Raw genomic sequence first — 25,035 nt, forward strand, 5'->3', positions numbered from 1 at the left:
TGCCTGTCCTTTGTGTCAGAATGGCTCCGTATCGATGGGTATGTGTGTGTTTCAGTCAGTCTCTTGATGTGATTAGGAGATGGGTTTCCATATTTAATTAATCCCGGAGTTTTGGCCCATGAGTCATGGGTAATGTTGGTCTAGTGTGGATTCTATCTGTCCTCTGTCTCCGATCTCCCAGTCACGTGGGCAGACCGGCAGCTGCTGAGTTTTTGTGGGTTTAAAGCTGCGACTGCTGTTTGGGACACAAAAATGAATTCTTATCGTTTCCTGATGTAGGCATAGTCCCGTGGCAAATGCGGGGCGGCTCTGATGCCCGCTTGCAGTCACCTTCAGACTTTTCTATCCTAAACACTCTGGTTGATCTCACGTATTCTACCTTTTATATACTTGAACTCGGCCATAACTCTGAGGTTTTTGCATACTTATCTTTCACGCCACTGTACAACTTGTTCACAGTTCAGCAAAGTCTTCAATTGAAAATTCTCATCCTTGTTTTCAATTTCCTCCACAATCTCATCTGCCCCCATCTCTAATTTCCTCCAGTTCCACATCCTATATACTTGCACTTCGCTAACTCCGACTTCATGAGCATCTCCAATTTTAATCTCTCAATCATCACTGTGCAAGCGTTTGGTTACCTAGGCTGTAAGGTATAAAATTCCTATGCCTCTATTGTCTCTTTTAAGACAGAGGTTAAGCTTATCTCTTTAATTGAGCATTTCTTCATTTGAAATAATATCTCTAGTGTGGCCAGATGTCATATTTTGTTTCATAATGCCCGTGCAATGTATCGTGAGTTGTTTTATTGGATGAAAGATGCTTCATAACAATAAGTTATTGTTGGAGGACAATCTATGGTCATGGCTGTGTGGGTCGAGAGGTAGATTCAGTAAATCTGTTGTTTTGTCCTCCATTAGGCATTGGGTTGTGGGAACTTTATTTCTTCCAGGATATGTGAACAGTTATATTTTTTTCACATTTCTAACTTTATTTGTACCATCTGCTACTAACATGACCATTCTTTAAACTCAGATTGCTGCAATGCCTTCTGAAGGATGAAATTAGAAATTGAAGTAATATTTTACAGGCTTTAGCTGTTTATAGATTTATTGGTTGACTATCACATAATGGTAGGTGGGTGGCCACTTATCAATAGGTCACATTGTGTTATCCTGACAGTGCAGGTAGTCCAGGAATGAAGTCACTTTCATTTCTGATGTGAGCACAATAGAGAAAATTCTTGATTACCTTGATTTCTGCCAAAACCCAAGAGACTACGAGAGATGGAATTTTGGGAATTCCCCTAAATGTGGGTGAGTATGTGGAAAATGTAACCTCAACATCTTTTTCTCCCACTCCAGCTCACCACTGGAATTTACAGTCTAAGGGAGACAGATTGTTGATGTTTATGAGGTTCCTGACCCTCCAGATGGTGTTGTTATTTCTGTCCTGTCCAGTTGGAGGAACTTTGGGAATGTAATGTATAATGCTGTTTGTAAGGAGGAACATCTTTGCATTTTTGTATTAAAGATATTGTCCTTTCACCCAGCCCCAATATGTTACTGTTTAAATTGCTGTGTTGTTTTATGTATTAGTAAATTAACAAACACATAAGAAATGATTAGTGTGTATGTCTATTGGATTGTCACTGGTTGCTGAGATAAAGGTGTGAAATAACTGTTTGCAGTTCCAGAAGAACCACCTCAAAACCTAATTGTAAGTAAGATTACATCAAGGTCATTCCGAATTAATTGGGATCCACCAGCAACAGTTACAGGAAGATTCTCTTACAGAGTTGAGCTCAATGGCCTATTTGGTAAGTGGTGTGAACTTCAATGTAAATGGGAAGTTCCATTATTATACACTTTGTACTGCTAAGTTACCTGGGAAACCTAATTTCCTGATCTGAGGAAAGGAAGACCTCATTTATGTTGTTTAAATATTCTGGTTAATTTCAGCTTGGCTGCATATGCTCCCTTCCAGTTTTCCCTTTACCTCAATTTTCCCATGGTGGAAATTTTATTCTCTCCCTCTGTCCCAGGAGGGAGCTTTTTGGCAGTGGGAGGAAGGACATAAAATTGGGTGGGATGGTAGATGCAATATGCCTGTGGTGTACACACCCCAGTGGTATTTTACCAGTGTCATGCACAAACTCCAGACTTGGACTGATAAGTGGCAAGTAACATTCACAACACACAAGTGCCAAGTAATGATCATTTCCAGCAAAAGGAACCCAACCCTGAGGAAGGGCCTATGCCCAAAACGTCGATTTTGCTGCCCCTCGGATGCTGCCTGACCTGCTGTGCTTTTCCAGCACCACACTCTTGATGCTGATCTTCAGCATCTGCAATCCTCACTTTCTACTAGCAAAAGAAACCCAGTCTATGTTCGCTTGATATTTAAAATTATTACTATTGTTCAACCCCCCCCACCAATATCAACATCCTTAGGATTAACAATGATCAGAAGCTGAACCAGACCAGGCAGATAAATACTGTGACTACAAGTACTGGTCAGAGGCTAGGAATTAAGTAACAAATAATACACCTCCTGTCTCTGCAATGTCTGTCCAAAATCAACAAGGCACATATCAAGAGTGTCATGGAATACTCTCCTCTTACCTGAATGGTTGCAAACCAAACAATATAATAAAAAAGTTTGACACCATCTGGAACAAAGTAGCCCTCTTAATTGGCGCCCCATACACAACCTTCAAAATATACTCCTTGCATCATTGGGACATTGTAGAGCAGTGTGTACCATCAACAAGATGTCCAGTAACAACCCACCCACGATTCTTAAAAAGTACCTTCCAAACCTGCAAACCTCTACCACTTGGAAAGGAAAGGGCAGTAGGTACAGGAGAACATCAATTTTTATAAATTCCATTGTAAGCTATATCACATCCTGACGTTGAACCATAGCATTGTTCCTTCATTATCATGGAATCAAAATTGTGGAACTCCCTTCCTAATAGTGCTTTGGGTGTCCCTATACCCAAAGACTGCAATAGTCCAAGAATGCAGCTCACCATCAGCCTTTCAATGTCAAGTAAGGAAGGACAATAAATGCTGGCCTACCCATGTCCTATGAATGAATCAAAAAACAGAGCATTACCCTCTTGGGCAATTGAAGCCCTTAAGTAGTTATTGTAATTTTATCAGTCTTTGTCTAACTCTTTCTTGGATACATTCAGTGTCTCATCTTTCATTGCTGCTGGGAGAGGAGAATTCTAAAGACTAACCAGCCTTTAAGAGATTGTATTCTTCCTCACCTCCATCTTAAATAGGACACTCCTTTATTTTGAAACTGCTGACTAGTTCTGGATTCTCCCATGAGAAGAGATAGCATTTACTGTGTCAGCATTTACTGTGTTAAGCCCTGTCAGAATTTTATGAGATTCAATAATATCTCTCTTTCTTCCAAACTCCAATGCTAACTTGCTCAACCTTTCCTCATAAAACAACCCTTTCATTTGGAAATCAGACCAGTGGAATGTCTCTGAGTTGAGTTTAGATTGGAGTGGTGCTGGAAAAGCAGGAAAAAAACAGAGCATGACCCTCTTGGGCAATTGAAGCCCTTAAGCCCTTCATTCCTGATGAAGGATTCTTGCCCGAAACACTGATTTTCCTGCTCCTGGGATGCTGCCTGACCTGCTGTGCTTTTCCAGCACCACTCTAATCTAGACTTTGATCTCCAGCATCTGCAATCTTCACTTTTGTCTCTGAGTTGAATCCAGTATAAACATATCCCTCCTTAAGTATGAACACTGTACGTTGTGCACTAAGTGCACTCGAACCAATACCTTGTGCATTTTTGGCAGGATTTCTCTATTTTACACTTCTTCCCTTTTGCAGTAAAGGCCAACATCACATTTGCTTTTGTAATTATTTATTATGACTGACTGCTAACTACTGAAAGCAACACCCAGATCCATCTGTGCCAGAGCATTCTGCATTCTCTCCCTATTTAAGTAATATCCTGTTTTCCTATTCTTTGGCTACAAAATGGCTTCACTTGGCCTTAGGGAGAGGCCCTGTCTGCTAACCTTGCAAAGTCTAGTAAAATGCCAGCATTGGCAAGAAGGTAGCTGGTTTGCCACCACCTCTACACAATATTTGCATTTCCCTGTCTCCCAGTTCACACTCTGAGGTACTTAGCAAATTCACTCGCAAACACACATGCTGTGAAAAAAGTGATAATTTTGGCATTGATCATATTTATTTTAAAAATGGTGAGTTATTGAGGGTAAATATATTTATATGTTTTCAAATTTAGGGAAGATATTGCAGAACAGCACCAGAGGACTGATGTTCTTTTTTATGAACCTGCTGCCATTTACAAAATATGAAGTGTTTGTAACTGCTGAAACAATGGTTGGACTTGGACCAAAAGCGAGTGCTGAAATCACTACATCATCAGAAGGTAACGTTAAAGGATGTAGTGGAAAATTGTTGCACATCATTGAAATAGTAGCATGCATCTTGTAACTGGTAGGTTTTTGATTATTTTCATTTTACTTTGCATTTCTGGTGAGTCAATGAAATGGAAGCTTCGCTGACTGCTAAAATAATGGTTCTATGTAAGAGAGATCATGTTAAACACTGAGACAGAAGGACGGCGTGTGGTTAATGAGGTCTTTCTATTTGCTGCTGCTGAATTTTATTAACTGCCACAATAAAGTACATCCCAAAATGCTCCTCGAATAACACACAAATTGTTGAATTGTAGCTAAAGTCAGAAAAAGCAGGAAAACAGAAGAAAAGAAAGATATGCTATTTATAATTTTATTCAAAGTAAGATTGACTGGAGGTTATTTTGGTAATAAAATAAAAGTAATGGCTGTTGTGTGAATCAGACACATCTACTTGTGAGTGTGATTTTAACACACAATTTTGGTCCCAGTTGAAACTGATAACTTGAAGTTGCCCGTGGAGTGTTAAATCAGACACCTGCAAGTTTAAAACTCAAATCCTAATTAAACATTATTTTCATTAAGCAGTCTTGTTGAGCTACTGTCACATTCACTGTCCCAAAGATGTGACATGTGCTGGTTGACACACCACGTGATGTTTCAGCATGACTCAGGGACTATCTAAGAGTGTAATCTCAGGCACTACACCAGACATCTTGATGGAGAAGGGTGAAAAGGTGTTCAACAACCCAACCGGAATGATATCTAACTCGTTCTCCTGGCCCTTTCACCCTTCTTTCCTGCATTAATGGATGGCCTCATCTTTCCTTCCTTATACACCTGAACACTAAGGCAAATGTCCATCACCAAGTTGGTGACCAAATGTTTCCTTACTCTTGGTAACTCCTAGGAAACTGTCCAATAAGAGAGCAGCACAGCATCTACTAATTTTAGATGAAGCCCTCAGAGAGTTCCCAGAATTAATGTTGATGGCTGGTAAAGTCTGACAAAGTATGTCAGAAAGTCTTCCAATCTAGCAGCAAGTGGACAGTAAAAGGTGATTTTCATTTAAGTAGTGCTGAAAATTCTCAGTGTAGTATTTTCCTGGATGATCACTTCTGATACCCTTTAGTAATTGTCACTCCTACCGTTTTGTGGTAATGAGTAAGGATTGTTTAAGATAGTTTGCTTTCACAAATCGTCCTTTGTCTTTTCTTTGTTTTGGTAATGATTAGTGGTAGAGGATACACACCATAGCGTGTCTACAGAAGAGACACCTTTGAGTAAAGGAGAAGACATTATAGCAGTAAGTGGAAATACATTTCATGAGGCATATTATTAAGACCTTAGGGAACTGATGCAGATGAATTTACTCCCTTCAAAAGGTAGAAGATAAAAGCTAGTAGAACTCGGTTCCACCCACAGACTTTGTGGGCTATCAGTAGAATGGGTGAGACCAATGTAATGCGAACAATGTAGTACCTTGTACGACATCTCCACTCAAGCTTTATTTTCACCTTAATGAACCAATTATAGATCATGTATACAAGTCTACTATATTTACTATTACTGGATCTCCTCCCAAGTCTCTGATTTCACAAATGTAGATGGTCTGGATGTTTCACTTTTCACAGACTGAACTTTCTATGGATTTGGCAGAATGCTAGATCTTTCACTTGAGGGCTGTTGATCTTGGTCTGATCTGTGGATTATTTCGCTGCTGAAGGATCTATTATCTCTCAGATATCCTTTGCAGAGGAAATTACGTTGCTGTTGGTCTTCTACCTTATCTGAAGGACCTTTCATCTGAATTTCATTTACTGAGGAACCTTTCTCCGCTACTCACAATATTATCTGGTAACATCATTCGGCTAACCCTTAACCTCATGAATGTTCACCCCGGAGGACTTTCTCCCCTTTTAAATCCTGAACTTCTGGATCAGGCTGTATCTTCCTCATTGAAACAGCTACTCTCTTTTTTACAGTATGCTGGATGCTTAAACCAGGCAATTTATTCTTTTTAGACATATTGTGGGTATTGGTTTGATTTCTATGGGTCATATGCAATTCCTCTTCATTGATTTATAATGAAATGATGTGGAAGTGCCAGTGTTGGACTGGGGTGGATAAAGTTAAAATTCACACAACACCAGGTTCTAGTCCAACAGGTTTATTTGGAAGTACAAGCTTTTGGAGCGCTGCTCCTTCGTCAGATACCTTCATCAATGCTCTGAAAGCTTGTACTTCCAAATAAACCTGTTGCTTTATAATGAAGACATCTGCAGTCAGCCTTTGTGGTTAGTTGATTGTGGAAGTAGACTTCTATATGCTCTCAGTTTTGTTGTTGAAAGATTACTGTTCACAAAGCACAAACTCTGTCACCGGCATTGAGTGTTCTGTTGTATCAGTCTATTCTCCAAACTATTCCATCGTCAGAACAACATCAGTGAAATATCCTTGAATAAGGTCAAGTGTGTTTTGCTGCTCACATTTGCTATCATTACATGCTTCGCCTTGAAGGCTTTGCACAGTTTTAGCTTTTGATCTGCCTTCAATGATGACAGGAATGTTTTCCAGTCTTGACTGTTGTATGTACATCTTACATATGAGGCACAGAGAGTGTGTGAATAGCTGAAGGAGTCGAGGAAGAGCCTGGTGGAAAGGGAGGGATGAGAAATTGCCAATGTGTGGCAAAATTCCAGAGGGCCAGGAACCTGGTAGAAACAAAATGGACACTAAGACTGACAATATGTACAGGCCATCCTCCCAACTGTGTTCCAATTGGGGACTTAGTCCCAACATAATCTCCCTTCTGCCATGTTTTCCCACTCATCCCCAGAAGAAGAGAGAATTTGGGGGTTACGTGTAAGGTCTGAAGGTGTTAAAATCATTATTAAGCTATGAATGCAAATTGTCCAGCAGAAAAATAAACTCCTGTTCTCTAAGGTACAAAACATTGCATGGAACTTTCTGTTTACTTTACTGTGCTTCCTCTTGCTTTGTTCCAAAGATTTGTTAATCAGAAATGGCTTCCAATTTTGCTAAAGGATCCAGGTCTAAAACCACAAAATGATTTTGTTTAAAATGTTAATTGACAGTCAAGTGTGAACCCAACTGCAATTTTTTTATGGTGCTACTTTCCACCTTTTTTGTTATTAATCTGCATCAAATGCATAATGAACATTTCAAAAATAATGTTCAAAATTTGTTCCAGGATTTTAAAAAATCTATTAAAGTAAAAATATAAACATTATTGATCTGCTACCATTAGATGGCAGTCATTGACAGAGTTGCTACCCTATCCACAAGAGTATCTCAGTCCTACTTAAGAGAACAAAACTAAATGTTGTTTTCTGATTACTTCTTACAGGAAGTGTGATTCAAATGTTTTGTTTCTTTGGATGTTAAATCAGTTGATGGGTGCCATCCGACTTGACCTTTAGTTTGTCAGTATTTTGGAAGCTTGGATTTAAATGTACTAACTTTATCTGAAGCTTTCAGAATTTCCCAAATATTGACAGAATACCCCCCAACCTGCCGTCTTAAATTCCTATTGTGGCTTAGTTCTCAGTTCAAGACAAAAACAGAAATTGCTGGAGAAATTCAGCAGCATCTGTGGGAAGAAAGCAGAGTTAACATTTTCAGTCTGGTGACTCTTCGTCAGAACACATGCCTCAGTTCCCTGACTTAATGTTTGAAGAAAATGAAGAGGGGAATTTTTAACATGGATGGTGCATGTATTTAGGCACAGATGGAAGCTAAATCAAGGAAAGGCTTGAGTTGTCTGTGAGCTTCAACCCATCGACTTCTGTATTTTAGTCCAACACACAAAGGTGTGTGCAGGAAAGCTCCTAAGGGAGAGGCGAGTAATTAATTTCAATTTGTTAATCATTCAGTAAGAGTGATATTAGCACATTTTTTGGTCATATAAAGGGTGGATTCAAGATTTCTCAGGCTATGGGAATCACTGGTAAGAGCAAGATGAGAATACAGTGGCAGTTTAGAGAACTGAATATGTAACAAACCAAAAAAAAATTACTCCTTAAAATTTGCAAATTTTCTGAAGAGTCACAATCTGACACGTAAGGGTCAGTTCAGCACTTCTTCAGAAATATGGAACCGTACTTCCATTCTGACAGTTCTTTTTAGAGCAGAACTATAAAAGGGAACTAAACCAAGTCTCCCTTTCAAAGCAGCCAATTGCTGTATTCCGAAATTTAAAGATTCTGACAGCAACTTTGACAGCTGCTGTCAAATCACAAGTACATAAAGGAAACTGTGATTAGGGTGCTGGGAGGGTAGAGTGCCAGGTAAGAAGAATGTCAGCTGAGATGTATACCACCTGTGAACAGATTAGAATGCCAGATAAGTAGAGGGAAGAGTGCTAGGTTAGCAGTATGTTAGCTGGGTGGTATTTCAGGTAAGTAGATACTAGCTGGATATGGTGTCACCTAGGGAGGGGGTATGCACCAGGGTTATGACATCAGACAGATAGAGGAATTGTTTGCGAGGTGACAGGTGCCAGCTGGATAGGGTGTCAGAAGGGAGTGGGTAGGGTGCCAGGGGTAGGATGCCAGATGAGTGAAAAGTGGAATGCCAAGTAGTTAAGGTGCCAGCTGTGTAAGGGGTAGGCTGCCAGCTGGTTAGGATACAGAGTGGTTAGGGTACTAGTGTGACAGCCTCTGGGCCATATATGGACTCTTGTGAGTCTCTGCAGATCCCCTCTTTCCCTTGGAGCTACCGATCTATTATCAGCAGACTGATGGCTCATCCAATTCATGATGCTCAGCCTGCCCTCACTACACATGGTGCTTCTGTTGTTGTGGTTATCAACTTAATCCTCAGCTGAGGTCCATAGAATCACAATGTATGTGACAATGTATCAGATAGATCAGAGATCCAAAATGTACATCAGAACTGTAAAACTCCAGGGTGTATAAAGTAATTTGTCAGCATGAATGTTGTGAACAAATCCTTTCACGTAAGCAAGTGCAACCAGCTGTGAGTACTGAGTACTTACTGACATAGTTCCTTGTTTTGATGAGATCCCCCTTTAAGTTTTATTAAGCATCACTTACTTCTCACTTTTCTTTCACTGGCAAGTTTCAGGAAACATAGGATAAAATTAAATTTCATATTAATATGGCTGTAATTAAGTGATTAACCTATTGAAATTGTAGCTCATCTCTCTTGAGGAGATCGCTCAAATTTAACCAAAACCACTGTGGTTTAGTGAGGAAACTGGTCAGTTGACACATTTATGTTTCTTTAGGATTTCATCCAAATCTATGTGGTCACCAATGTTACAATGTTCTTGTCAGTATGGCCTGAATATCCATAGATTCATTATTACAGTGCACATTCAGCAAAATTACCTAGTATTGTGATAGACCAATCTTTGGCTCAAAGAATAGGAATTACTTTGCTGTCCATCTTTTTCATTTCTCACCTGCAACTGTTCTCTTCTGACTGTTGTTGGGACGTGCTTACTAATAGCCATTCACTATTGCATTACAGCGATCATTTTTAAAAACTGATCTGGGATAGTAAAGGTCAGGGAATTCAAAGATTATGAACACCAGAGCAGATTCTGTTTCCAACCCATACTGAAAGTAGACAAGCAGGAGGCTGGAAGAACTCAGCAAGCCAGGCATCAATAGGAGGTGGAGAAGTCAATGTTTCAGGTATAACCCTGCCTCAGAAATGGAGGTAGGGATAGGGGAAGCTGCAAATAAAGAGACATGTCGGAGAGGGTATGGGTGGGAAGAGGGGTGGAATAGTGAGGTAGTAGTTGATGAACACAGGTAGTGAGGCTGGCCTGGTTGGTCAATGGGAGGAATTAATCCGGTCGGTAGCTGTCTCTCACTTGTCTACTTTAGGTTCCAGCATCTGCAGTTTTTTAGTCTCTCCAACCAGGTCATACCCACCTATCACACTGTTCACCGATCACTACCTCACCATTCTGCTCCCCTCCCAACCCAAAACACTTCCCCAGCTCTCTTCATCTGCAGCTTCCACTCCCCCCACCTCCATTCCTAAAGAAGGGTTATACCCGAAACTGTCCCACCTCCTGATGTTGCCCAGCTTGCTGTGTTCTTCAAGCCTCCTGCTTGTCTACTATGGATTCCAGCATCTGCAGTTTTTTTGCCTCCATCTCATATTGGAGCACACACATTTCAACACCTTCAGTAAAATATTTACCTCTCTAACTCATGTGGACTCAGCTCAACTACAACATTATTGAGATCAATTAACTGATTGCACACTGAGTATTCAAGTCCAAACTCAAGCTGTATGGCTTATTATTGCAAAAAATGTGTTTTTTTCTACTGTAGTATTGGTGAACCATGGAATTCTGTTTTCATATTTATTGTCACCTTTTACTTTTGCTGTATTATACATAATTTGCAACTTGATGGGTGGACAAGTGACCTGTTCCTGATTTGCCAGTGATGCTTTTGATCTGTTTTGCAATAGATGCCTACTCATATTTTAATTTATCTTCAAAGTCTAAAAGGTTGGTTGAGAATTGGGCATTCGGATGCTGATCCTTCCTCTCCATTAAAGCTTCATATCCTCTAGCTTAATCAAAATTATTTTCGATTATTTGAACTGCAATGTGAGAACTTTAGTGCAGAATAGGAAAATCATAATGTGAAATAGATTTGTAAAATTACTTGTAATGGCAATTATGGCTCAAATCCTAATCTGTAATTTATGTCTGTACCCTATTAAAGTATTGAATATACAAAATAGAAACATGTTTACATTTGAACTATTCATTGTTTTAGTTCCAGGAGAAGTATTTGATTTTAAAGCAACAGAGGTTGAAGCTAAATCTGCAAGATTGGAATGGGGAAAGCCTCGTCAACCAAATGGAATTATTATTCAATATCAAATCACTGTCTTTCTAAAGGAGTCTAAGATATCTGTACAAAATATAATCTTGACAGAAAACAATCAGGTATGCTGTTTATTTTATTTTTCCTGGATGTTATAAACTTAAACAACATATAGTTATTTTATATTTTTTATTAGTTAAGTTTCACACTGTAGACGTGTTCCCTCATGTGGGGTTTGATGTTTAATCATCTTTCCCTTTATCTTCATTTGGATATAGGAAACCAACTATGGATTCATTCTTATATAAAAGCATTGCTCAAAGACAGTTAAGGGCAAGTCATGACTGACAAATTCGAATGAGTTCTTTGACGAGGTAACACAGGCAGTGGATGGGTGTAGTGCTCTGGATGTTGTATATTTGGACTTTCAGAAGCCACTTGATATGGTGCCACATGGTAGGTTGGTTAGAAAATTACAAAATGTTAGGGATTGATGGTCATCGGCAGTATAGATTAGAAGTTGGCTAAAAGAGCGTGGGTATAGATGGGCAGTTTCTGAGACTGGAGACGAGTTGAAGGTGGGGTTCTGAAGGAATCAGTGTTAGGACCCCTTGCGTTTTTTGATTTATATAAGTTATTTGAATATGAGTGTTGAGGGGTAAATCTCTTCAGAGAGGCATCAAATTCAGAGAGACATTGACAAGTTGGCCAAATGGGCAGCCACCTGGCAGATGATTTTCAATGCAGAGAAATGCAAAGCAATGCATTTTGGTAGAAAAAGCATGGAGAGGCTCACTGATTCAACCTTGAGGGGAATATAGGGGCAGAGGGACTTGGGTTTCATGGGCTACTTCTCTGAAGGTGGCCAGGCAATTTGAAACAGTTATTAAAAAGGCTGATAGGATCCTTGAATTTATAAATAGAGGCATAGAGTATAAAAGCAACGAAGTGGTGCTACACTTCTACAAATCATTGGTCAGTCCAAATTTGGAGAATTGTTTTCAGTTCTGGGTATCTTATTTAAGTAAGGATGTTAAACCCTTGGAGAGAGTGCAAAAAGGTGACTTACCAAAATGATACCAGGAATGAGGGTTTTGAGATACAGGAAAGATGAGAGAAATTGGGCATATTGCCTTGGGGGAAAGAAGATTAAAAGGTGACCTTGTTGAGTTTGATTTTCTGTTGTCATAGGTACCAAGATACAGTGAAAAGTATTTTGTGTGCTATATGGGCAGATCATACTATATAAAGTGCATCAGGGTAGCAGAACAGAGTGCAAAATATAGTGTTACCATCACAGACAAGATGCAAGAGATATATCAGTATTAATATTTGAGAGGTCTGTTCAAAAGTCTAATAACAGCGGGGAGGAAGCTGTTCTTGAATCCATTTGTACATGTTTTCAAACTTTTAGATCTTCTGCCTGACGGAAGAGGACGGAAGAGAGTATAACCAAGGTGGGCGGGGTCTTTGATTATGTTGGTTGTTTTCCCGAGGCAGTGAGAAGTATGGATGGAGTCAATGGATGGGAGGCTGGTTTGCATCATGGACTGGGCTGTGTTTATGACTCTAGTTTCTTGCGATCTTAGGAACAGCAGTTGCCATACCACACTGTGATGCATTTAGATAGGATACTTTCTAGGGTACATCTATAAAAATTGGTAAAAGACCTTGTGGACATGCTGAATTTCCTTAGCCTCCAAAAAAGTAGAGATGTTATTGTGCTTTCTTGACCATTGCATTGACATGGGTGGGCCAAAACAGATTATTGCAATTGTAAACAATTTTGACAGCATAAAGAAGGATGTTCTATTTCCACTAGTTGGTATGTCAGTAACTCGGGCTCACAACTTCAGGATTGTCAGCAAGAGATTTAGGTGTGAGACAGGAGAAACTTCTCTTCTCAGAGAGTTGTTAGGATTTGGAATGCGCTGCCATGGAGAGTGGTGAAGATTCTTTCAAAGGAGATTTCTGAAGAGATATGTGTATATATTTGAAAGTGATGAATTTAGAGGACTATGGAGATGGGGCTGGTGAATGGTACTAACTGGGTAGCTCTTTAGGCAGCCACGATTGACGCAGTGAGTCAATTGCCTCCTCTGTACTGTAACTTTCTATGATTCTATAGCCCAAGAACTCATTAGGCCTAATTGAAATAATAACCAGAGGGGTGGCAGGTTAGAGCAGTCATAGAATACCTTGGCAACAGTTCCTTGAAATTGGAATTTCAAATTAAACTTGAGATATGATTACAATATGAATATTCTACAAATTATTTAATAGAAAAATAGTTTGAATGGTAAACTAGGAAAGTTGGACTGGATAGGAGGGTTAGAAAGGAGAACATTGGAAAAAAGCTGTCATTGATTTACAAATTCAATATTCTGTGCATTCCTTCTTGATCAAGTCAAGCTGATATCTTAAACTATCTGAATGACTATTATACAGTCAAAATTATACTGCTCAATAACTATGACATGGGGTGGGGAGGTGTGTAAGGAGTGGAAGTTAATGGAGGGTGAATTCTAACAAAGACTTGTAGTAACCTTAATTGGATATTCATGTCTTTTGCATGTTTACTTCTTCAGCTACTCTTTAAAGGCAAACGGAGCCTACATTTATTGAAGTAAGGACAAATACCAACATTAAGCTGCCTTATCTCCCAGCATGTGCATATACAGAACACCATTTGTAACTCTTTTGTTCCATTCAGCTTCATTTTGCTTATCATGGTAAAAGTAAATAGTGAATATGCCAGACAATATTCTATTACAGAAAGCCAGACAGTGATGGATAGGACTACAATTGTTCAGAACAAAAGCCCAAATATTTGTTTTGAACCCTAGTTGGATTGAAAGTGACTCATTTACCTTTAAATGTTCTTCTGCGCTAGAAATTCTTGGACAAGGGGCCTCCTGTAACTTATCTGTCCAGGAATCCAAATATCTAAGAACAAGTAAAAATCAGCATAGAAACTGCACCCCTTCTGCAGCATTCAGTATGCCATGCTCTGTATCTCGAAGCTCCAGTAATACAACCAGCCACTTTGACAGCTTCAATGAAATGGTAAATATGTAAGATGTCTCACAAAGAAACAGGGTAGTGCCAGCAGGCACCTTGAAGAGAGAAGGAATCACATATAGGCACCCCAGAAATCTCTTCTCAATCATCCAGACATATCAGGATCCCCTCCACCTCGACCCTATCTAAATCCCAACCCTGTAATGAATGAGGGTGAGCCTGTAACTGGAGAAGCCACTATAAATACATCTGTGTGCTCTCACCACAAGCGCTCCCATATTCAATTGCCCAAATATTCCAGGCTAATAGGCTCCAGTATTGAGGAGGCTCCCATCACTACAGCTACAGATCCAGGGACTCCACCTAGACTTGTAGTCAGGCAAAGGGAAAACATATTTTCTGAGGACACATAGATGGCTTCTATAAATAAATATGCTGTTTAAATCATCATGTGCTTGATCAACTATCATTTTAGCTGGCTACATGGCTACCATGTCATATTTAATACCCTCTTCATACATTACAAGAAGTATAGAAATTATAGTGGTGAGTCACTGCTCATCTCTGAGAAGTATCCTGGACAACAATAGATTTCAGACAAAAATAAATGAAGAATTTATGGAAATCAGAAACAAATCATTGGGATTTCTCTCTCCTAGGCTATTGCCTAGGTTTCTTTCTCCACAATTGACCCTCCCCTTGCTTGAAACCTCCAGACATATCTGGTCTTGTCTATATTTTATGAATCTTTACTGTTGCTTCCTAAATCCAGATTTGTCTTTCCTCACCCCCGTTTGAATATTTCCAATCTGGTTTCTTTCCCTGCCTGAGCAGTGAAACAGCCTTAATGAAAATCATAAATGGGATTGTCTATAACTGACCATAATGCATTATCCATTCTTGGCATGTCTGTGGAATTTCCAGCAGCTCTTCCACAGCTCTGGCCTGTTATAAAAACAAAAAATATTAGCAATACTGAGAAAATCAGGTAGCAGTTGTGGAGCGAGAAACAGTATTCATTTCAGCTTAATGCCCTTTCATCAAAGCTAGGTAAAACTGGAAATGAAATACACTTAGTCTGCATATAATTTGAGGTATGATTCAAGCAAATCCCTTCCCCAGGGGGTGAGAAGCCTCTGTAGTTGTTGCAGTTTTCTTTGTTGCCATTTATTTTTGTATGGCAAATTTTGCATCCTGCATCTCATGTGGAACAGAGCTTACCTTCCAGCAGAAAAAGACAAACCCATGAAAGGGGACAATGGATCAAATTTTTCTTGCTTGAGCAATCCAAATGGGATTCTATCCCGGCTAAGTGCCCTTCTTTTTGAAAGGCATGAAGCCTCCTTGAGTTCAAGTGTTGAGGGTTCTTCATCTATTTTCAACATGGCAGGAAGCTCTGGTCATGGTGTAAAATATAGACCAAAGGATGTCTGACTCATTGGAGTATAGCTTACAGTAGTGGTCAGGCCACTGTGTTTACTTCTCATGGTGAGTACTTCAATTTCTGCTGACTTCAGAGAAGCAACTTTAGCGATGGGAGGACAAGTGCACCCACTCAAGACCTTCATTAATATCTCATAGGCATGGGCAGTTTGGATTTCTTGAAGTCCAAGAAACATGTTGATCCAGTGTTTATTTATGCAGTATCATCCTGTCTTTTGCACATCAGTCTTGGCTACTTTCATGCTGTACAGCAGTTTAGTGGTTGGGTTTATGAATGTGACATGTGGACTGTTTTTTACATCAGTGATGGATATGTCAGCTGAGTAGATGCAAACCTCAAATCATAACACATAGCAATTACTGTTAAATAACATAAAATAATACGAGAGATAGGGAATAACAACAATAGAACCTAAAACTTTGAACTTAACACCATTATGTTTAAGGACAACAAGAAATGTGAGAGCTTAAAATAAGAAGACAGTACTTATCTCCTAGTGGTCACCTGGGATCCACCTCCTTCTTTCATTTATCCTGCTGGCTGTTGCTTCCTATATCAGTTTCAGTTAAGTAGAAACAAAGTTAAATGAAATCACATGTACATTCCTGAAGAAGGGCTTATGCCCGAAACGTCGATTCTCCTGTTCCTTGGATGCTGCCTGTGCGCTTTTCCAGCAACACATTTTCAGCTCTGATCTTCAGCATCTGCAGCCCTCACTTTCTCCTGTACAATTAGGTAATCAAGATAAATATATATCCAGTAAATCAGGGAATTTGAGGAGCTAAATTTATAATTGATAGTTATTTGATACTAATGTTCTGATGAAACAACTAAATGGGTAATTCGTACAACCTTGATTTGTTCAAATATTTAAGTTATTGAAAAATATATTCATGGATTTTTTTAAAATTCTAGAATATGAATATGGGAAACTCTACTGAACCAAAACTTCCTGGTATGTTGGTCACAGTCTCCACTACGTTGACTTCAAAAACTGATGCGATATTTACAGACGTGGATGAAGGATCTGCTGAGCTGATATCTGATTCCTCATCTTTCGAACCTGCAGTGACTTTACCGACTTTTTCACCAGATAAGGAATTAACCCCTGTTAATTCAGACTTGCCTGAGACAACTACTGTACATGAAAAAAGCATGACTGCATCTGTGCCTGATCAACTAACATCACATGCAATCACTTATTCTAAACCTTCAATGCCTAGTACCACACACTCAATGGCTGCTACTGGATTCTCTGAATCATTTACTAAATCAACAACCTCTAGTTTCTTGGGGCCCTTTGAATCTCATCCTGCAATCAACATGACTCTCAAGCTGAGATCAGTGTTGCATAAAAGATCACTTACTGCAGTTGTCAAGGCAGGTGGAATTTCTCTGCCTTCAAGTGCTTCACCATTTCTTCCTCAATGGAGGCTTCTGGCTAATGGCCTTCAAAATATCACTGCTAGTAAGTAGGTCACTGCTCCATTATGTAGTGACAACAAGTGCTAATGACCTAGTGGCATGGCGATGTAATTAGTATATACACTTACTCTTGAAAGTCACAAAGCATTTTTAAAGATTGTATGTTTTCAAAGCATAAGCAAAGGTTCTTCTTTCTAAAGTGAGAAAAAAGTATTAAATTATTCCAGGTTGTTAGAATACAAATACATTTTACAAGTGTTTTTCATTGTTTATAACAATTTTAACTTCGTTATTTTTCTATTTAAAGCCAGCCGTTTCTGTTAATGTTAGTGGGACAATCTTAAAAGCTTTTTAAACTGTGCTCATATAAAAATAAGATGAATAAACTGGGATTTATTTCACTGGAGATTGAGGGGTGACCTGATAGAGGTTTATAACATCGTGAGGGGCATAGATAAGGTGAATAGGTGGGGGAGTTCAAAACTAGGGAGCATATTTTTACGGTGAGAGGAGAAAGATTCAAAAAGGACACGAGGGGCAACATTTTACACAGACAGAGTGGTTAGTGTGTGGAATGAACTGCCAGAGGAAGTGGTGGATGCAGATACAGTTACAATGTTTAAAAGAAGACATTTGGACTAAGCACATGAATAGGAAAGGTTTGGAGGGATATAGGCAGGTGGGATTAGTTTAGTTTGGAAACATGGGCTAGTTGGACTGAAGGAGCTGTTTCCATGATGTATGACTCTATGACTCTTAACTTCCTGCTGACTTTTTCTTACTTTTTAAAGGCTTATTTTGTTTTTCCAATCCATCTATGAATTTTACTCACTGTGAGAATGATTACATTCGGCAAGGTTTTCTTCTTCTACTTTATGCAGAGAGTGAAAGCAGGCTCCAGGTCATTGACCCTACATCTGAACAGCTGTCATATGTTGTGAAAGAACTTGTACCTCATACTGATTACATTATCAGAGTGTCAGCATTCACTAATGTTGGAGAAGGACCACCAACCTACATTACCTTAAAGACACGAGAATATGGTATGTTACCAAAGAAACCATGATCTTTGTTTTAGAAATGAAAATGATGTCACAGATTTTTTGAAGTTAACTAAACATTTTTCTTTGGTGGTTTTAGTGCCAAGTTCAGTGCAGAATATAACATATGAAAATATCACTTCTACATCTATTCTGATATTATGGCACCCACCTGTTATTCCGAATGGCATTATAACTCATTACACTATCTATGCTGTGGAGGAAGGCACAACTGAGGCATTTCAAGAAGTTGTAATGAGTAACAACATTACTCTAACAGGTATTTTAAATAAATAAATGCTTGTAACTTAGACACAAAGTTGACCATCATGTTTTTAGAACTTTTTTAGAACTAATTAAACCTATTTGAGACATTATTTATTAAGGCCAAATTGAAAAGCTCATTGAAAAATACCTATAATGGGACTGTATTTAGAAATCTGTTAAAAATCACACAACACCAGGTTATAGTCCAACAGGTTTATTTGGAAACATTAGCTTTCGAAGTGCTGCTTCTTCATCAGGTGGTTGTCACCTGATGAAGAAGCAGTGCATCAAAAGCGAGTGCTTCCAAATAAACCTGTTGGACTATAACCTGGTGTTGTGTAATTTTTAACTTTGTCCACAACAGTCCAACACTGGCTCCTCCAAACTTTAGAAATCTGAACTGCAAATCATCCTGCACTAAAATCCATGGAGGGTAATCTGTGGCCAAAGCTCTTTCAATCCAAGATAAAAGTAAAGAAGATGTATTCTACTGTTGGGAGCAAGACATACATGAGTGTGATCATCACACATTTACTGGAAGGGGCATCGAGCAAAGCATGAGCTCTGAGAGATACTGCTTCAAATATCATGTACACCATTGCACTTTTACATTCAGTCTTTCATTGTGCTCAAGCTGATTAACAGATGTTTTTGCTCGGAGAGGTGACAGCTAAAGACGATGAAGTAGATGTTGAAGTATTCAAACCATGGTTGTTCTATTTCATTAAGGTATTTCTCTGTAGGCTAAGCAGCCATGTTTGCTGAGTTCTCTTAATAGCCATTCATTCAGCACTGGCATGCATAGACATTATGGATATTTCTCAGTAGTAATTATGGAGGCAAATCTTCTGGTCTCTGACTAGTCAGAGGCCAAATACAATCTGAAATATGTGTGTTGGGACTCCTTTGAGGTTCCAACACACTGACTACATGGTAATTGCACAGCAAGTTTAAAGTTACAGTCAAACTGTGCGTGAGATTCCTCAATTTATTTTGATTCCAATTGAGATGCCCCAAGTTTTCAGGTTCACTGGTGAAGCAGGTTGAACTGCCACCCCTTCTTCACTCATTCACCCCCTCAGTCGATCACTACAAAATTAATTTACAAATAATCCCTTCCCTTTTGGATGCATTTCTTCCAGAACAAATTCATTTCTGCTTTTAAAAGCTGTAAATTTACTCAAATTTTATTGAGTATTTTATTACTGAATGAAGAAGAAATAATAACACAACACACATGTGCACAGATTAGAAATGAGATGGGAGTCCAAAAAATATGTAAGTTAAAAAACATACACAGATCAGTTTCTGAGTTCCGTGAGCAGTAAACAAGGGATGTAGCAGCATTATGCTGGATGATACTTGGTAACATTGATGTTGGTAGGTGAACAAAGTACTGTGAATGCTGGATCTGAACGAGAAACAGAAAGTACTAGAATCTGGCAACATCTGTGAAAAGAGAAACAAACTTAATGATTCAGATCCAATGACTTTGCTTCGGAACAGTTTTGATGAAGTAATGAGCATGTTAATCCTTACTACATATCAGTCTGCTTGATTTATAAGTACACTTCAGGTTATTTTCTTCAGTGGCTTGATAGGGTGTGATGATCTGGAGGCTTGATGCTGTGAACTGTAAACTGTACTTCCAAGACAATATCATGTGTGATCCAGATCATAGCAGATTTGTGTGGCATGCATTCATTAAGCCTTTATAAAAATAAAGTTAGTAGGTATTTCCATGCTGACATCGCAGCCTTACATAATTTGGTTGTGGAAAGCACTGAGTATTTGATATCTTGATAGTTCTGTGATTGTCAATGATTATCTTGTATTGAAACACTGCTGGTAGCATAGGCCACAAAATGTAAGGGCCAATAGTAGTTTTAAAATATTTTGAGAAAGAAGATGCTGCTTCCTGCTGTCTCCTGACATTAAAAATGAATCATGCAATTGATTTCTATTCAAGAATACATTTATGTTCCGCATGTATTGCTTAAGTCATTGTATAACTTTTAACATGGGAGTGGTATCATGCCTCAGATCTCCACTCAAATGACTGCAATTAATTTAACTCCTTTTCCACAAATTCTGATATTTTTGTTTACATTTATAGGTTTAAAAAAATTTACAGATTATAAAATGAGGGTAACAGCATCAACCTCTGCAGGTGAAAGCTCAGTCTCTGAAAAAGATGATATTTTTGTGCGAACTCTTGAAGATGGTAAGAAAAGTTTTGAAATAAATCAAATTTCAGCTTCCAATTATTTCTGTTATTACATCATTTACTCAACTCTCATTATTATCAACTTGTTTAAACTATTCTTATGCCCTCCTTTTCATCACTGGTTTGTGAAACAGATTTTTCAAGCATACTGTGACCTATCTTGATCCATCCATCCAAAAGGGCTTGACAGCTACATGACTGAAAGGTGGTTGCTTTTTCAGTGATTCCAGGAACAGGCTGAGGCTGTTTTCCCTGGAGCGTCGGAGGCTGAGGGGTGACCTTATAGAGATTTATAAAATCATGAGGGGCATGGATAGGATAAATAGACAAAGTCTTTTCCCTGGGGTGGGGGTGTCCAGAAGAAGAGGGCATAGTTTTATGCAGGCTCAGTTTAGCATTAGGCATGTAAGTGACTGTCGTGGAAGATACAGGTCAGCTTTTCCTATGCAGTTACTCAGTTTATTATACATGTTTGTGTGAGCGGTTTAGCAAATCCTGCAATGGACCAAGGGAGGTAAATGCTCTGCCCAGTATCTTATGGGGTCGAAGGCCCTGGCATCACATGTAAAGGGCACGAGGATAGCATTCACTCATTGCAATGAGTATGACACAGGTTCACAGTTTGGATGTCTGCACCGAACCTTCTGGTCCTTCCATTGTTGCCGGTCTGCTTCCCTTCCTTGACCTGTCTCCATTACACTTCACTCTCCCTCAGTAGTCCTCCATGCCTATAGCATGGCATAGATGAATGCTTTCCAAAGTGACTTCAGTTTCTCTCTTATATATTTTCAAATTCATTTATGGGACAATTACATCATTTAAAATGCATCTGGATGGGTATATGAATAGGAAGGGTTTAGAGGGATAGGGGCTAAATACTGGCAAATGGGACTAGATTAATTTAGCATATAGAGTCATAGAGATGTACAGCATGGAAACAGACCCTTTGGTCCAACTCGTCCATGCCAACCAGATATCCCAACCCAATCTAGTCCCACCTGCCAGCACCTGGCCTATATCCCTCCAAACCCTTCCTATTCATATCCCCATCCAGATGTTGCAATTGTACTAGCCTCCACCACTTCCTCTGGCAGCTCATTCTATACACGTACCACTCTCTGCATGAAAAGGTTGCCCCTTAAGTCTCTTTTATATCTTCCCCCTCTCACCCTAAACCTATGCCCTCTACTTCTGGACACCCCCACCCCAGGGAAAAGACTTTGTCTATTTATCCTATCCATGCCCCTCATGATTTTATAAATCTCTATAAGGTCACCCCTCAGCCTCCGACACTCCAAGGAAAACAGCCCTAGTCTATTCAATCTCTCCCTATAGCTCAAATCCTCCAACCCTGGCAACATCCTTGTAAATATTTTCTGAACCCTTTCAAGTTTCACAACACCTTTCTGATAAGATGGAGACCAAAATTGCACGCAATATTCCAACAGTGGCCTAACCAATGTCCTGTACAACTGCAACATGACCTCCCAACTCCTGTACACAATGCTCTGACCTATAAAGGAAAGCACACCAAATGCCTTCTTCACTATCCTATCTACCTGCGACTCCACATTCGAGGAGCTATGAACCTGCACTCCAAGGTTTCTTTGTTCAACAACACTCCCTAGGACCTTACCATAAAGTATATAAGTCCTGCTAAGATTTGCTTTCCCAAAATGCAGCACCTCACATTTATCTAAATTAAACTCCATCTGCCACTTCTCAGCCCATTGGCCCAACCGAAGGGTCTGTTTCCACGCTGTATCACTCCATGACTCTCTGTGGACATTGCTGACTAGCTGGCATTTATTGGCTATCGCTAATTGCCCAAAGGGTAGGTAAGGGTCATATTGTCACGTGTAAGCCAAATCAAGTAAGAATAGCAGACGTTCTTCCCTAAAGGACATCAGTGAACCACATTAGTTTCTTATGACAATTGCTATTAAGCCAGCTTTTTATTCAGGATGTTTATTGAACTCAGATTTCACTGTCTGCCCTGGTGAGATTTAAAACCAGGTTCCCAGAACAGTAGCCTCAGGTTCTGGATTTCTCGTATGGTGACATTACCACAATATTATCACCTCCCCATAGAAAGGCATCAGTCAGAAATCATATAATACTTGCTTGCAAAGAACTTTATTGTGAAGACAAACATAATTCTGGCAAGGCTGGCTTTTAATAAGCTTTAATGAGGTGCAGATGCTTGGCAAATGGCATTGTAAAGCTTGATCTGCCTTACAAATGTCCAGGAACTCAAGTTCATACTTGCAACTCTCTGTCAGGAATCTGAGGTTGAGATTCACTTGCTGTCATGTTCCTCAGTCTGCCTTGTTTCCTGCCTCTGGGAGCAGCACAAGACTCTGTCCCAAGGTTTTATCATCCCCATTATGTGTGGAATCTGTTCCAAGTATTAATCATTAATTTTGTGAAGATGAAAATCATTTTATTCGTCTTAGATTTAAATTGAAAAAATGAATTTAAGTACTCATGTCCAGTTGTTTGTGGATTGAACATATCTGACAATTTTCTACTTTGTGATGTACATGCCAGTGTTATGTCAGTACAGGAAGAGCTTTGCTAGGAACATGACTGAAGCTTAGGTTTTCAATAGTACAATTGGAATTTTATCAGGATTCAAGCTGTTTGCTCCATCCAATGTATTTAGCAGTTTCTTAATATCCTGGGGAGTGAATTGAATTGTCTAAGACTAACATCTAAAGGCTCTTGTTCTTCAATGGGAGCACCCTACCTCCAGACTGAGAGACCCAGGTCAAGTCCCACCTGCTCCAGAGCTGTGTAATAACATCTCCGAATAGATTGATTAGAAAAACATTGGTTAAATTTTAAAAAAGGCAAGCATCTTTGGTGCAGAGGTTTATCATTCGCCTGGATCTTCTGGCTGTGGATTGTTGCATTGATGTGCTGGGCTCTCCAATCATTGAGAATGAGGAGGTTTTTCAAACTTGTCCCTCCAGTTAGTTGTTTAGCTGACTAACACCATTCATTACTGGATATGGTAGGACTGTAGATCTTTGATCTGATCCACTGCTGTGGGATTACTTAGATCTACCTATAGTATGCTGCTCTCACTATTCAGGATACATATTGGCTTTCCACTCAACACTTTTTCTGAGCACCATCCTTGGATTTATTTTTCAAGCTTGCATCAGTTTGATAGTGCAAGTTAAACATTTTTTGTCATCATTAAATATTATAAGTATTTCCAAAACAACCAAAGATAACAAAATTACATTCTTTTCTGTCCTTTTCAGAACCAGAAACACCACCTGAAAACTTAACCTTCAAAAATGTAACTGAAACATCTGCATACTTGAGCTGGTCACCTCCAGAGAAGCCCAATGGAATTATTACATACTATGAAGTTACATACACTAATTATACTGACTCTTTTACAATGAACAGTTCAGAAACAAACATTTACCTAGAAAACTTAAAAATATTTTCTCCCTATAACGTCTCCATTAAAGCATACACCAAGTATGGCCATGGGAATCAAACATCTCCAATTGTGTTTTTGGTGACAAAACATGATGGTAAGCACTGTTTTGTAATACTGAGAATTTAGGTTTCTGCCAAAAAAAGAAATGGAAGTACATTGCTGGAAAACCAGAACTTTTGCTCAATACATCATGCATATTTTCTGCAGCTGGATTACAATTCTGATCTAATTAAACAAAACATCTGTAGTAGAAATTGATAGCTCCTTTTAACTGTTTGCTCAACTGGGAGAATTGTTTCACCCAAATGCTAACCAGTTAAATGGGACTTGCCGTCCATTTATTAGTGAGAACAAAGAGTTAACAATAAACTGGCAGATTTATTCTACCAAAATCTGTCCAGTTTAAAATATTCCAATGCTTTCTTTACAGTTCTTAGCAGTCAACCCTTTAATGTGACCTATAAGTACATTAGTTCCACTGAAGTAGTAGTTTCATGGAACCCACAACCAAATACCAGTGGCATTACATTATTCTATGTCGTAAACCTTTGGAATGTCTCCCACTCCATTCAAATCAAAAGACATTCGTATGTCTATCTAACTTTCTCAAATTTTCCCAGCACTGGATTGCTATTGTTACTAACACAGTATTTGAAAATGGAAATTAAACAAACTATATTTTGAATATGACTTCAGAATTTGATAATTTAATATAACAATGTGGTGGTTCTGACAGAACATGTTCATTATTTGGGATTATGAAGTTACTTGTGAAAGGATTGATAGTTAAATATATTGTGCTATAGGATTTGAATCTATTACTTCAAGGAATCTCAATGAGGTGCTCTAATTCTTATAAGAAATTTTAAAAATTGGTGCATATGTGCATTTC

General features: G+C 38.9%; 1 protein-coding gene across 1 annotated transcript in view; it reads left to right on the forward strand.

The window, feature by feature from the left end:
• ptprq (protein tyrosine phosphatase receptor type Q) overlaps positions 1 to 25,035 on the forward strand; it is a 197,557-nt gene that overhangs the window by 68,583 nt on the left and 103,939 nt on the right. The window contains 10 exon segments of the mRNA XM_043708887.1: positions 1,691 to 1,819; positions 4,282 to 4,428; positions 11,209 to 11,381; positions 16,640 to 17,192; positions 18,031 to 18,192; positions 18,290 to 18,469; positions 20,573 to 20,680; positions 23,956 to 24,237; positions 24,574 to 24,717; positions 24,720 to 24,851. Of these exon segments, the coding sequence (XP_043564822.1) occupies positions 1,691 to 1,819; positions 4,282 to 4,428; positions 11,209 to 11,381; positions 16,640 to 17,192; positions 18,031 to 18,192; positions 18,290 to 18,469; positions 20,573 to 20,680; positions 23,956 to 24,237; positions 24,574 to 24,717; positions 24,720 to 24,851 (2,010 nt within the window).

This window comes from Chiloscyllium plagiosum, chromosome 19 (genome assembly GCF_004010195.1).
Source record: "Chiloscyllium plagiosum isolate BGI_BamShark_2017 chromosome 19, ASM401019v2, whole genome shotgun sequence".
NCBI lineage: Eukaryota > Metazoa > Chordata > Chondrichthyes > Orectolobiformes > Hemiscylliidae > Chiloscyllium > Chiloscyllium plagiosum.